The sequence below is a fragment of the Carettochelys insculpta genome, unplaced genomic scaffold (assembly GCF_033958435.1).
Source record: "Carettochelys insculpta isolate YL-2023 unplaced genomic scaffold, ASM3395843v1 scaffold_0035, whole genome shotgun sequence".
Taxonomy (NCBI): Eukaryota; Metazoa; Chordata; order Testudines; family Carettochelyidae; genus Carettochelys; species Carettochelys insculpta.
Window position 1 is genome coordinate 1,335,563 of NW_027439072.1, and position 14,341 is coordinate 1,349,903.

Genomic DNA, 14,341 nt, shown 5'->3' on the forward strand with positions numbered 1-14,341 from the left:
CTCCTCAATCTCTTCTTCAGGAGCTCAGAGTAACCCAGTGCCGCCCAAGGTTTGCCAGTCACCCCCTGCCAATAAGTGACTCTGTCTGTACCCCCCTCTGGCCTCCACGTGGCACTGTTGGCTCAGCAGAGCACTTTGGGCTGAAAGTGGAGCTGGGTCTAGAGGCAGAGCTGACCTGGATCACAGAAGCCGCGTCTACACGTGCCGGCTACTTCGAAGTAGCAGCGCCAACTTCGAAATAGCGCCCGTCACGGCTACACGTGTTGGGCGCTATTTCGAAGTTGAAATCGACGTTAGGCGGCGAGACGTCGAAGCCGCTAACCCCATGAGGGGATGGGAATAGCGCCCTACTTCGAAGTTGAACGTCGAAGTAGGGGACGTGTAGTCGTTGCGCGTCCCGCAACTTCGAAATAGCGGGGTCCTCCATGGCGGCCATCAGCTGAGGGGTTGAGAGACACTCTCTCTCCAGCCCTTGCGGGGCTCTATGGTCACCGTGTGCAGCAACCCGTAGGCCAGGGCTTCTGGCTGCTGCTGCTGCAGCTGGGGATCCATGCTGCATGCACAGGGTCTGCAACCAGTTGTTGGCTCTGTGTATCTTGCGCTGTTTAGTGAAAGTGTGTCTGGGAGGGGCCCTTTAAGGGAGCGACTTGCTGTTGAGTCCGCCCTGTGACCCTGTCTGCAGCTGTTCCCGGCACCCTTATTTCGATGTGTGCTACTTTGGCATGTAGACGTTCCCCCGCAGCGCCTATTTCAATGTGGTGCTGCTCAATGTCGAAGTTGAACATCGACGTTGCCAGCCCTGGAGGACGTGTAGACGTTATTCATCGAAATAGCCTATTTCGATGTGGCGACATCGAAATAGGCTACTTCAATGTAGGGTTCACGTGTAGACGTAGCCAGAGAGAGCTGGGCTGCAGGCAGAGAGGGAGTGAGAGGTTCTCCCCTCTCCACAGAAACTGACCTGACTCTGATGAACATTCCCTCCTGTACCACATTTTAGGAACCTTCTGGCCTTACACACTGGTAGTTGCCGATCAGTTTTTCAGCTCAGCTTTTGCTGTGAAATTCATCTAGTTACATCGTATTATACAATGTTGTATTACAAACCACAACCCCCACCCCACAAAAGAACAATAACAATAAAATCAACAGCAACAAACAAACAGAAATGCCATCAGAGAATCTAATTTTGGTACAATAACTTCTTAGAGGAAGGGTAGCGACAGTTACTTAGTTCTTTATCTCTTAGATCAAAAAATGATATAGAAATAAAGCATATTTTGTTAGGCATTTCCCTTTTCTTATGTTTCATTTCTATTTCTGTTCAATATGGCAGACTACAGGATCCCATGGGCCCCTCCATCTCAAACTCTGTGACTTTATGACTTTATTGATTATAAAATTCTCAGATTAGCTCTTTGTGGAAGAGAAGATTAAGAATATCGCCACAGAGAAAGACCTAGATAAGAGAGTAACAGGGATGGCCATTGCTATAGAAGAGGCAATTGAGCAGACTGTTCCAGAAGAAGAAAAGATCAATAAGAAGTGGATTACCCAGAAAACACTGAAGTTGGTTCAAGAGAAGAGACCGTTGGAGATCAGAAGAGATCTTTCTGAGATGGCAAAACAGCAATATAGGATGAAATGCAATGCGGTAAGAAAAGCAGCCAGAAAGGATAAGGAGAAATGGTTAGAGGAGCAATCTGAAGATATTGAGAGGTATTACGGCGAATGTAAGACCAGGGAAGTGTATAAGACAATTAGGAATATTAATAGAAAATGGCAACTGAAGCAGATGGCGATCAAAGATGAGAACGAAGAAGTGCTCATGAACAAGGAGAAGATTGTGCAGCAATGGACGAGATATGACACTGATCTATACAAAGCACAGTTGGACCCCAAGTGTCTCAGAGAGACTGATTGAACAACTGAAAGCGATATCTCCCCCCGAGCATCGAGAGTGAGACCGACATTTCAAAGGAGGAAGTAGAAAAAGCAGTGAAACGACTAAAGAACAACAGGAGCCCCAGAAATGATAAGATCATGGGAGAGATGATCAAATACGGCAAAGAAAGAATGATTCAGGAAATACACCAACTATGTAATATAGCATGGAAAGACGGGAAGGCACCTAAGGAATGGACAAGATCTGTGCTAAGGACAATACCGAAGAAAGGAAGTACATTGGCGTGCAAGAACTACAGAACGATTACCCTAACGAGTCATCTAGGTAAGGTGCTGATGATGATACCGACTGATCTGTTAAGATAGCAGATGGAAGAACACATAGCAGACGAGTAAGCAGGCTTCAGAAAAGATAGAAGTACCATACAGAAGACATTGTCACTAAGGCTGATAGCGAAGAAAGCTCAATGAAAGAACAAAAACATGTACACTTGCTTTGTTGATTTTCAAAAGGCATTTGACAGTTTAGATCAGAAAGTGACTTGGGCGGTGTTGGAGTTGTACGGAGTGGATAGTTAGACAGATACAGTTGTTGAAGGATATCAATGATAATGCGGAGGCAGTGGTGAGAACATGCGGGGGGTTGGGAAGTTGGTTTAAAACAAGTAGAGGTACGAGACAAGGAGATCCAATATCACCAACTATATTCATCGCACATCTGGAGAGAGCAATGGACAAGATCAAGGAAGAGGTAGAAGGGATATCTGTGCATGCGAAAAGAGTTAACAACTTGAGGTTTGCAGCAGAACGGCAAGTAATGAACAGCGGAGGGGCCACCTCCAGGGAGCCACCAGCTCAAGGTACCCAAGCAGGAGAGGAGACTTCACCTGATCAGAGACTTGAACCCTCGGTCCTCAGATTAAAATTCTGGTGCACTACTAACTGAGCTAGTCAGGCTCAATAAGAAGTCCTGGGCCACCTTATGGATTAACAGCATTTTGCAGGAGAAGCCTTTGAGGACACAGACCCAGTCGTCAAATACAGGACTAACATTTACCAAGTGTCTGAAATTAAAGCAATTCCAGACAAAATACATGACTGCATTGGCTGGGAATCGAACCCAGGTCAACTGCTTGGAAGGCAGCTATGCTCACCACTATACCACCAATGCTACTTGAGAGCTTTAGATGATACAGCTATTGTTCAGAAACATGAGACGTTAGTGACGATACAGGTGTTAAACAAAGAAGGGAAGTGGTACGGACTGATTATGAACATCGATAAAACAAAAACAATGGCATTTGGAGATAAGGAAATAGGAAGGAAGATCAGTGTGGATGGTACTGAAGTAGAAAATGCAGAGAAGTTCACATATCTGGGGAGCAACGTAACGTAGGATCTAGACAGTAAGAAGGAAATAGCGACTGGAATAGCGAAAGCAAGAGCGAGTTTGAAGGCGACGGATAAGATCTGGAAAAGCAAAGCAATTAGCTTAAGAACGAAGCTGGGCACCTTGAAAACGTGTGTATTCAGCAGCATGTTGTATGGATGTGAGACATGGGTGATATTGAAAGATTCGAAAATAAGAATATTGGCGTTCGAAAGGAGTTATAGAAAGATTCTGAGAATAGGATGGATGCAGAAGGTCACCCATGAGGAATTATATTGGAAGATACAGCTGAAAGAGAACCTGCTGCAGAAGGTTATAAAACGGAAGCTACAACTATTTGAACATATTTGCAGAATGAACGATGAACAAAAAATCAAGAGCCTGGTATTCGGCATAATGGACGGTTCGAATAGGAGAGGCCGACCCCACAGACAATGGATAGATGATGTAGTAGATTGGTGCAGAGCTAGTCTACAGAAACTAAGCCGCTCTGCACTGGATATGGAAAGATGGAAGGAAATAGTGAGAGAAGCATCAGACACAATTGGGCGCTGAGCCCACGGTTATTGATGATGATGATGAAAAGGAATAATAAGAAAGAGCAGGTAAACAAAGGAAAGAGACTTAATATTGCACCAATATTTCACCAGTTCAACTTAAAAGTGAAAAGCTCCACAAGAATTGAACAGGCTGTCATGTGAGGATCCCATTTGTTATAAAAACTGTCCTATCGGTAACAGAGAGGAAGCCGTGCTCGTCTATAAACTATCAAAACAAAAAGCAGTCAAGTAGCACTTTAAAGTCTAGCAAAATGGTTTATTAGGTGAGCTTTCGTGGGACAGACCCACTTCTTCAGACCACAGCCAGACCAGAACAAACTCAATATTTAAGGCACAGAGAACCAAAAACAGTAAGCAAGGAGGACAAATCAGAAAAAAATGATCAAGGTGAGCAAATCAGAGAGTGGAGGGGTGTGGGGAGGTCAAGAATTAGATTAAGCCAAGTATGCAGACGAGCCCCTATAGTGACTCAGAAAATTCCCATCCCGGTTCAAACCACATGTTAATGTGCCAAATTTGAATATAAAAGCCAGCTCGGCTGTTTCTCTTTGAATAGCAGTCCAAAAATCTACTGAAAAAAATTTTTCGCACCAATATTCAAAGAGAAACACCCAAGCTAGCTTTATATTCAAATTCAGCACATTAACATGTGGTTCAAACCAGGATGGGAATTTTCTGAGTCACTATAGGGGCTCGTCTGCATACTTGGCTTAATCTAATTCTTGACCTTTCACCCCCACACCTCCATTCTCTGATTTGCTCACCTTGATCATTTTTTTCTGATTTGTCCTCCTTGCTTACTGTTTTTGGTTGTCTGTCCCTTAAATATTGAGTCTGTTCTGTTCTGGTCTGGCTCTGGTCTGAAGAAGTGGGTCTGTCCCACGAAAGCTCACCTAATAAATTATTTTGCTAGTCTTTAAAGTGCTACTTGACTGTTTTTTGTCCTATCAGAGGAAGGATAATGACACTTACCAATTTCAGTATCTCTTTTGCCTAAATGGAAACAAAAGCAGTGTTTGTTAGCAGTTTCCCTTATGTTTTATTTCCATTTATCATCACTACAATAGCTAAAGCTGTGCCTTATTTCTATGCAACATCCTCCCAAGAGAAATCAGAAGAGTTAACCCTTCTCTTCTTATCTATTTTTCAAAATAGCTTTTTGTGTGAAATTCACACAGTTTAATCTTGCCCCACATTTCATAAAGTTCATTACAGAACAAATTTGTGTAAATCCCACAGAGAAAGAAAATAATAATGAAAGTGTGAGCAAAGAAACAAACAATAAAGGCTTCCGACTTCAAAAAATTTAAAGACTTAAATTAAAAACAGAACTCCACCAAAATTGCATAAACATCCACATGGGAATCTAATTTGGCAACAAAAAATTCTTGTCAAAGGAAGAATAACAACACTTACTGATTTCTTTATTTTGTTTGTCTGAAATTAAAGAGAAATCAATCAAATCAATAAATGAATAACTGTTAGGTATTTCCCTTTTCTTAGATTTAATTTCCCTTTATCATCCATACGACTGTGAAGGCTGAGAGAAATTAACATCTCAGCCACTAGGCAACCTAACCTACCAAAGGCTATGCTATGCACCCCTGACAATCCAATTGCATGCAGAATGGTTTTCCTCCCAGGAAAGACATTACACTTAGAATTTCTAGATCTCTTTTCCCAAAAGCATAAACAGAACTATACACAGAGTATTTAATGGACTAAAGGGGGGAGGTTCGTCCACTAATCCAGGAAGTCTGTTAAATCCAAGGATTAACTACCCACCCCCACTAGGCTCCCCCACCCCCAGTCCCTGTTCACCCACTCCCACCCAAAAAAGCCGGGGACTCCCCCGACTGCAGCCTCTGGAGACGGCGGGAGGAGCCGCTGTTGGTGCAGCCTTGCACGGATTTTACAGATCCCAGCAGACTTTGGGGACAGTTGTCAGTTGTTTCTGAAGTCTGCTAAATTGGGGTCTGTAAAATCAAGGGTTTACTGGGAACGTTTTTACGGCCTTTCCTTCCCTTATGTCTTATTTCTCTTCGTCATCAACAGAAAATGAAGGCTGCTGATTACCTGTATTTAACTTCTTTTTTCTCCTTCTTCCACCCCATCCCAAATGGCACTTGTTTAATTTAGAATTACTGCAATTTTCCTGACAGTAGATTATCCCATCCTGAGGTGGGGCACACCCACATCCCAGTCAGGAAAAGTAAAAAAAAAACTCCTCTGGGCTCAGCTGGCGTTAAAGAGAGACCCTGAAAGTCCTCTTCCACTTGAAGAAAATAATTTGGAAGGGGAGAGTTTGTCATGGGGGGGATGGCTGTAATTCACAGGGGCGGATTCTTGCTAGTACTTCTGAGAGGAAGGCAATATCAGACGTTCCTTTCAAAGCAGGTACAAGATGACTGCAGCAGGGAGCAGCTGGAGATATACCTCTCTTTGTTCTTAACGGTCTGTTGTGGATTCACTTGATGGGTGCTACACCCCCAGCATGGCAGGAGCCTTTAGACTCCTCAGACTGCCAGCCCCTGGGAGCGTCTCTCGCCAGACATTTCTGTCAGAAGGGATTTTCCAACAAAGCATCTGTCAACAGAGTGTGGCCACACACTAAAACCCACAGCTGTGTCTACACTACAGAGTTTTGTCTGCAAAACTCATGGGCTATGGTTACACTGACCCAAACTGCCAGCAGGAGTATGCAAACGGGAGGTTTTGAAAATGCAGATGGCTACTCATTTGCATATTCAGTCCCCAGCAGAGGCTGATGCTGAAGGAAAAAGAAAGCAGTCTAAACACGGTTCCACCGAAGACACCGGGCCTTTGCTGGCAGCCTCTTATGCCCGATTTTTTTCCAGGCATAAGAAGCTGCCAACAAACGGTGGGGTGAGGGTGCAGTTCACTAGCAGGACCATGTTTACACTGCTCTTTTTTCTCTCAGCAGCAGCCACGGTTGGCAAGTGAGTATGCAAATGAGCATCTATTTGCATTTTTGAGCCTGCTTATTTGCATACTGCTGTGGGCAGTTTGGGTCATTGCAAGCATAGCCATGGAGCGCCCACTCGTCAAATGTATTCTGTCAAGAAACTGTCGACAGAATGCATTAGTTTTCTCGGGAGAATTAAGTCACCCCTGTATGAGGCATAACGACTCTGTCAACAGATCCTGTCGATAAAACAGTGTAGATGCTCTGGGGGCCCTCTGTCGACAGAGGGGGCTTCTGGTTCATCAGGCTTTCGTTAGCAAAACTCACTAGTGTAGCCTAACCTTGGTGTATGAGTCGCTTGGACGCAGCATGGGAAGTCCTTAGGTTACCATAGAGAACTGAAGGTTAAAGCATAGACCATTCAGGGCAGCCCAGAGCCCAGCCAGGCTGTACTGAACTGCACTGCTCAAGCTTTCTCTGTCTCTCCATCCAGCCTCCTTGGTCAGACTCCAGGTGACAGCCTGGGTTCCTTCTAGGAGCCGGATCCTACCACCCACCTCACACCCCTCCAGTGCTTTGTTCTTGAGCTGGGAATGTTACTCTATTTCCCTACCCTGAAGTGGGGAAATCCACTTTGCTCTGGAGCTTTAGTTCCTAGATGTTTATGTCCTGGTGGTTTCGTCATTGTCTTCTCAGATACTGCATCGATATTGAGACGAAGGCCCAGACACCTCCGCAACACCCATACTTAGGTCTCTGCACCTACGCTGACAGCTGGCTGACCCCCCTTGGTTAACAGTGTTGCGTGAAAGGCAAATTGAGGCATGCATAGGAATCATAAGCCTATCATAGAAGGGTCCCACTTCCCCACATCACCCTTAACAAGCTAGACCGCTACAGATACTTTTGAATGACTCTGAGACTCTGCACCGAAAACTCACGCCTGAGACACATAGCTGTGCTGACCTGGTCCCCTAATTGGAAGGACTTTCAAGGGGGAACATGTCACTGGAAACATCCAGGTGGGCCCTAAAATGGCTCAACTTATGGCACGCACCAGCTCCCACTCACCAAACTGTAGGATGGAGATTCCTGAGGCAGGTTATGGTATTCTGCTAAAGACCCCCTATTTGAATCCTAAAGGCTGGAGTAGGCCTATAATCCTAGAATTCAGAAACCCAATTAGCATGAGTGGAAGGTCACCCCCGCTTGCCCCCCGCATCTCACTCACAAGACCCAGGGAAGGTTGGCCCAACTCAGACAGGGCCTTTAGTTTGGAGGGAGGGATATTTGCCCCAGCAACCACATTCCAAGAAGAGGCAATACAAGTGAGAAGCAGGATATAGCACCATCCCATTTGCTATTCCAGGCTGGTACCCAAAACAAAGGTGCCATTGCTCTCTGCTGTTACTGTCTCTTTTGCTTCAGTCTTCTAGATTTCTTGCAATGTTCACTGAGCCTAACAAGAAAAGTGGCGCTCCATGAGCGCTGTGTGTAATTAACCCCCCTGCTTGCTTCGTACATGGTGTCCAGCCTTTGTTCCAACAAACCAAACCCACAGAAATATAAATAGATCAGATAAACCAGTAAACCTGGTGACAGCTGTGTAACTTGGTCAAACACTGGATTTGTGCAAACAGCGAATTTGAAACTTACCCACTTCCTTAGTAAGTGTCCCTGAAAAGTACACAAACCAAAGTCAGTGATTATGATCTCCTTGCTCCACTTTACAGTGTTAAAAGCCTACATCCTACAACTACAAAATTGGTTTAATGGGAAATGCAGCGGTCTTTCCAGACAGTGTTCCCGTCTGCATGGACTGCTGTGTCTGAGTTCTGTGACACCTGCTATGTTTTTCTTTTTATTTCCTAACCGAGGTACAAATGTGGTTATTTACTGATTTACTGCAGGGTCGTGTCTCTACAGCCTCTCGCTGTATTGTTGAGATGCACTCCACTTTATTAGCACTAGACTTCGCAGAACCTTGTCTCGAATGGCAGTAGAACCACAGAGGTGAGCCTCTGAGAGGGGAAGGGAAGATGGAGGACTGAGCAAAGCACAGCACAGATGTATCTGCTACGACCAGATTCTCTGGTTCATTTCTATTGTTTGAGAGTCTCTCTCTTGCCTTTTACCTACCCCCCACATCTGGGTTCCATCCCCCCCACCATATCTCCAGCAATAAGTTATTCTTCTTTATATAGAATAAACGCAGCTGATCATGGCTGTGTCTACACTATCCTAAAACTTTGAAATGGCCATTCTGAAGATTACTGACGAGGTGCTGAAATACACGTTCAGCACCTCATTAGAATGCTGGTGGCCGCAGCACTTCGAAATTGCCGTGGCTCGCTGCCACACGGCTCGTCTAGACGGGGCTCCTTTTCGAAAGCACCCCACCAACTTTGAAATCCCCTTATTCCTATCAGCAGATGGGAATAAGGGGATTTCGAAGTTGGTGGGGTCCTTTCAAAAAGGAGCCCCATCTGGACAAGCCGCATGGCGGCAAGCTGCATCAATTTCGAAGTGCCGCGGCCGCCCTCATGCTAATGAGGCGCTGAATATGTATTTCAGCACTTCGTTAGTAAATTTCGAAATGGCCATTTGCATGGCCATTTCGAAGTTTGGGGCGAGTGTAGACACAGCCATTGACCAATTAGACTAAAACCTTTATTCACAGAATATTTCTTCCTCTGACCTTTACCTTTCATTTTAAACAAATAAGCAGTGACGCCAATTAAACCAACCAAAACTACCAGGATTACACTCAGAGCTGCCATCCAGGGTGTCACCTTGAGGAAAAAGGAATCTGAAAAACAAAACACACAACAAAAAAGGCAATCCTGTAGCACCTTAAAGACGAACAATATTATGTATTAGGTGATGAGCTTACATGGAGTACACCCACTTCTTCCGCAGGGGTGGGAGAAAAGGAAGGAGGGAAAAAAGGAGGTTGTCAGTCATTAATAGGACCTGTAGATGAAGCAATTTCCTCTCCCTGCTATATAAACCCTGGAATCTAATTGTCGACTCCTAAATCTGAGGAAGTGTTTCTTACCCATTAAAGGAAACGACCTAATACATGTGTTACTCTTTAAGGGCTATAAAACTGCTCATTATTTCTAAACCTTTATAGCTCACTCTGAAACTTTTAGGAGTGTTCAGCCAAACTAGTGGTATCAATTAACTAACTAATCAATTACTGCAAATTTTTGTGTAAAAAAGGGTAAAATGAGTCCGTTTGTTGATCCAGAGCAAAGTGACTTATGGAGCACAAGTCCCACTGAGCATCAGTAGCACCAACATCACATGACTTAGGTGACACGTCAAACAAGTAATGAAGACTGAGTTGGTGCAGGGACTAGATCACAAAATTTGCAAAAAATGCAAAATTTGCCACGTTCAAAAAAATCCGCTAAGATGAATTAAAGCTTGCAGGTACGTAGAGTAGCCAGTGCTGAAGACAGAACTGCTGGGGCCCTTGGCAAAGTGGGGTCTGGTTCTTAGAATCATAGATCATAGAACATGAGAACTGGGAGGGAACTCGAGAGGTCATTGAGTCCGGAGGCAGGACTAAATATTTTCTAGACATCAATATAACCTGCTCTTCCATATCCCCAGTGATGGAGACTCCACAACTTCCCTAGGAAATTTATTCCAGTGTTTAACCGTCCTCACAATTAGGAAGTTTTTCCTAACATCCGACCTAACTCTCCCTTGCTGCAGTTCGAGCCCATTGCTTCTTCTCCTATCCTCTGCGGCCAAGAAGAACAATTTTTCCTCCCTCTTTGGAATGCCCTTTTAGGTAGTTGAAAACAGCTATCATGTCCCGTCTCAGTCTTCTCTTTTCTAACCTAAACAAGCCTTGTTCTTTCATTCTTCCCTCATAGCTCACCTAGGCTAGGCCTTTAATCATTCTCGTTGACCTTCTCTGGACCTTCTCCAATTTCTCAACATCCCTCTTGAGATGTGGTGCCTGAAACAGGACAAAATACTCCAAAGGAGGCCTAATCAGGGCAGTGTAGAGCAGAAGTATGTCTTTTTGTGTCTTGCTCGCAACACTTCTGTTAGTGCATCCCAGAACCATGTTTGCATTTTTGGCAATAGTTTCACACTATTGGCTCGTATTTAGTTTGTGGTCCACTATGACCTCTAGATCCCTTTCTACAGTATTCGTTGCTAGACAGTCACTTCCCATTCTACATGTGTAAAATTGATTATTCCTTCCTAAGTGCATTTATCCTCATTAAACTTCATCCTGTTTACCTCAGACCATTTCTCCAGTTTCTCCAGATCATTTTGAATTATGAACCTACTCTCAAAAGCAGTTGCAACCCCTCCCAGCTTGGTATCATCTGCAAACATAATAAGCGCGCTCTCTATGCCCATATCTAAATCATTGATGAAGATACTAAAGAGGACTGCTCCCAAAACAGACCTCTGTGGAACCCCACTTGTTATGTCCTTCCAGCATGACAGCAAACAATTAATAATTATGCTCTGAGAACAGTTATCCGGCCAGTTATAAACCCACCTTATAGTAGCCCCATTGTAGTTGTATTTGCCCAGTTTATTGGCAAAAAATCATGCGAGACCATAACAAATGCCTTACCAAGTTCTAGGTATATCACATCCACTGCCACTGCCCTACCCACAAGGCTCATTATCCTATCAAAGAAAGTTATCAGCCCGATTTAGCATGATTTGTTCTTTACAAATCCATGCTGGCTGCTGCTCATCACCTTATTTTCTTCCAGATGTTTGCAGATGAATTCCTTAATTACTTGCTACCTTCTCTTTCCTGGCACAGAAGTTAAACTGACTGGTCTGTAGTTTCCTGGGCTGTTCTTTTTTCCCTTTATATAGACGGACAGTATGTGTGCCCTTCTCCAGTCTTCTGAAATCTCCCCAGAGCAGGACTTTTCAAAGATAACAGCTAAAAGATTTGATACACCCTCTACCAGTTCCTGAGTATTCCAGGATGCATTTCATCAGGCCCTGGTGATTTGCAGACATCTAACTTTTCTGAGTAACTTTTAACTTTTTTTTTTATATTATCTTATAAACCTAACTCCTCACTGCTAGCATTCACTGTGCTAGGCATTCTTTCACCAGATTTATTGGCGAAGACCGAAACAAAGAAGTCATCGAGCACTCCTGTCATTTCTAAATTTCCTGGTATTGTTTCTTCCTCCTCACAGAGCAGCAGGCGTACCCTGTGCTGGGTCTTCCTGTTGCTTCTAATATATTTGTAGAATGTCGTCTTGTTTCCCTTTATGTCTCTAGCTAGTCTGAGCTCATTTTGTGCCTTTGTCTTTCTGATCTTCCCCTGAATATCTGCATTGTTTGCTTATATTCATCCTTTGTAATTTGTCCTAGTTTCCATTTTTATAGGGCTTCTTTTTTATTTTGAGATGCAAGATCTCCTGGTTAAGCCTAACTGGTCTTTTACAATACTTTCTGTCTTTCCTATGCAGTGGTATAGCTTGCTTTTGAGCCTTCAATAACGTCCTTTGAAATATTGCCAACTCTCTTCAATTGTTTTTCTCTTAGTCTTTCTTCCCATGAGACCTTATCTACCAGCTCTCTGAGTTTAGCAATATCTGCCTTCCTGAAAGCCATTGTCTCTGTTTTGCTGTTTTCCCTTCTACCACGTCCTAGAATCATGAACTCTATGATTTCATGGTTACTTTCTCCCAGGCTGCCTTCTTCTTTCAAATTCTCAATGAGTTACTCCCTATTGGTTAAAATCAAATCTAGAACCGCTGCCCCCAGTAGCATTTTTCACCTTTTCGAATAAAAAATTGTCATCCATGCAGTCCAAGAACTTTCTGGACGGTTTGTGCCTCGCTGTGTTAGTTTCCCAGCATATATCTGGATAGTTGAAGTCCCCTAACACCACCAAATCCTGTGCTTTGGATGATGTTGGTTGCTTAGAAAAAGCCTCATCCTTCTCTTCCACCTGAGGAGGTGGTCTGCAGTGGATCCTACTATGACATCACCCTTTTTTAACCTCTTTTAATCTAACCCTGAGACTTGCATTGTGTCTGTCTCCTGCATCCATCTCCGCCTCTGTCCAGACGTGCACATTTTTAATCTACAAGGCAACACCTCCCCTCTGTTTACCCTAACTATCTCTCCCAAGTAAGCTGTACCCTTCTATACTAGGGCCCTCTGTGATGGAGTGGGGGGAGTGCAAATGCGAGACTCAGGCTGGATGTCAGAGACAAGCAGAACAGCTCCCAGTGGCTAAGGATGACCCTGGGGCTACAACTGGCAGGTAACACCTCTGCCCTGAACAAAGAGGAGGGAGGAGCCGAGCTGGTTGTTTGAATCGGGGGCGGCAGTTAGAGGCTGGGGGAAGAGAGAGCTGGAAGGCAGCCAGCCTGAGGAGGGGGAAAGCTACACCCCAGAGGGGCTCCCCTCGGGGTCTTCTCCCCAGGACGGGTTGGAAGGACTGTCTCTGGCTGCTGTACTGTCGCTTCTGTGAGAAACTGGGCATCTGTTGCCTAATAAACCTCCTGTTGTACCTGCTGAGTGAGAGTCTCTCCTGCCAGCGGGCGGGGTGCAGAGCAGGGGGACCCCTGAACCCCATCACACCCTCCCACAATGGGTTGATCTTGGAGGGAAAGTCTGTGGAGTAGCCTTCCCCTGGCAGTCCTTCTGCATTGCCTGGACTGCACTGCCAGGGGCACGCTCAGCGATTTAACACTGGGAGCCCTGGGCCCTTTTAAATTGCTGGGGCCTGGGCAGCTGCTCCCTTTGGCCCCCTCCACCTCTTGGTGGCCTTGACACATAAGCAGATTGAATTAAATTTTTATAAAAGTGTTGAAATTTTGTGCCTGTGTCTATTCACTAGCGTATCGGCAAAGTCAGAGTTAACGTTAAATGTAAAAGTTGGAGAGTCTGAATTCCAACAGGTAGGAGAATCAAACTGTCTGACCCATGAGCTAGCAGCCTCTCGTAGCCTGTGTTTGTATCCGGACTGCGAAACAGCCACCTCTGATTTTTCAGTTATTTTCTCCCTGGCTACATCTACACAACGTGTCTACACGCAAACTGTGCTTTGGAGACAGTGGCTGCGTCTACACGTGCACGCTACTTCGAAGTAGCGGCACCAACTTCGACATAGCGCCCGTCACGTCTACACGCGTCGGGCGCTATTTCGAAGTTAACTTCGACGTTAGGCGGCGAGACGTCGAAGCCGCTAACCTCATGAGGAGATAGGAATAGCGCCCTACTTCGACGTTCGACGTCGAAGTAGGGACCGTGTAGACGATCCGCGTCCCGCAACGTCGAAATTGCTGGGTCCTCCATGGCGGCCATCAGCTGGGGGGTTGAGAGATGCTCTCTCTCCAGCCCCTGCGGGGCTCTATGGTCACCGTGGGCAGCAGCCCTTAGCCCAGGGCTTCTGGCTGCTTCTGCGGCAGCTGGGGATCTATGCTGCAGGCACAGGGTCTGCAACCAGTTGTCAGCTCTGTGTATCTTGTGTTGTTTAGTGCAACTGTGTCTGGGAGGGGCCCTTTAAGGGAGCGGCTTGCTGTTGAGTCCGCCCTGTGA

At 45.1% G+C, this 14,341-nt stretch overlaps 1 protein-coding gene and 1 non-coding gene across 2 annotated transcripts in view; both read right to left on the reverse strand.

The window, feature by feature from the left end:
- The window catches only part of LOC142005738 (butyrophilin subfamily 1 member A1-like), a 30,280-nt gene that overhangs the window by 5,834 nt on the left and 10,105 nt on the right, over nt 1-14,341 (reverse strand). Inside the window, exons 4-6 of the mRNA XM_074983089.1 lie at nt 9,486-9,590; nt 8,438-8,458; nt 4,828-4,848 (exon numbers count right to left, since the gene is read on the reverse strand). Of these exons, the coding sequence (XP_074839190.1) occupies nt 4,828-4,848; nt 8,438-8,458; nt 9,486-9,590 (147 nt within the window). The remainder of the gene's footprint in view (nt 1-4,827; nt 4,849-8,437; nt 8,459-9,485; nt 9,591-14,341) is intronic.
- TRNAG-UCC (transfer RNA glycine (anticodon UCC)) lies at nt 3,005-3,076 on the reverse strand. The gene has a single exon. It is a non-coding gene; the product is annotated as a tRNA-Gly (tRNA).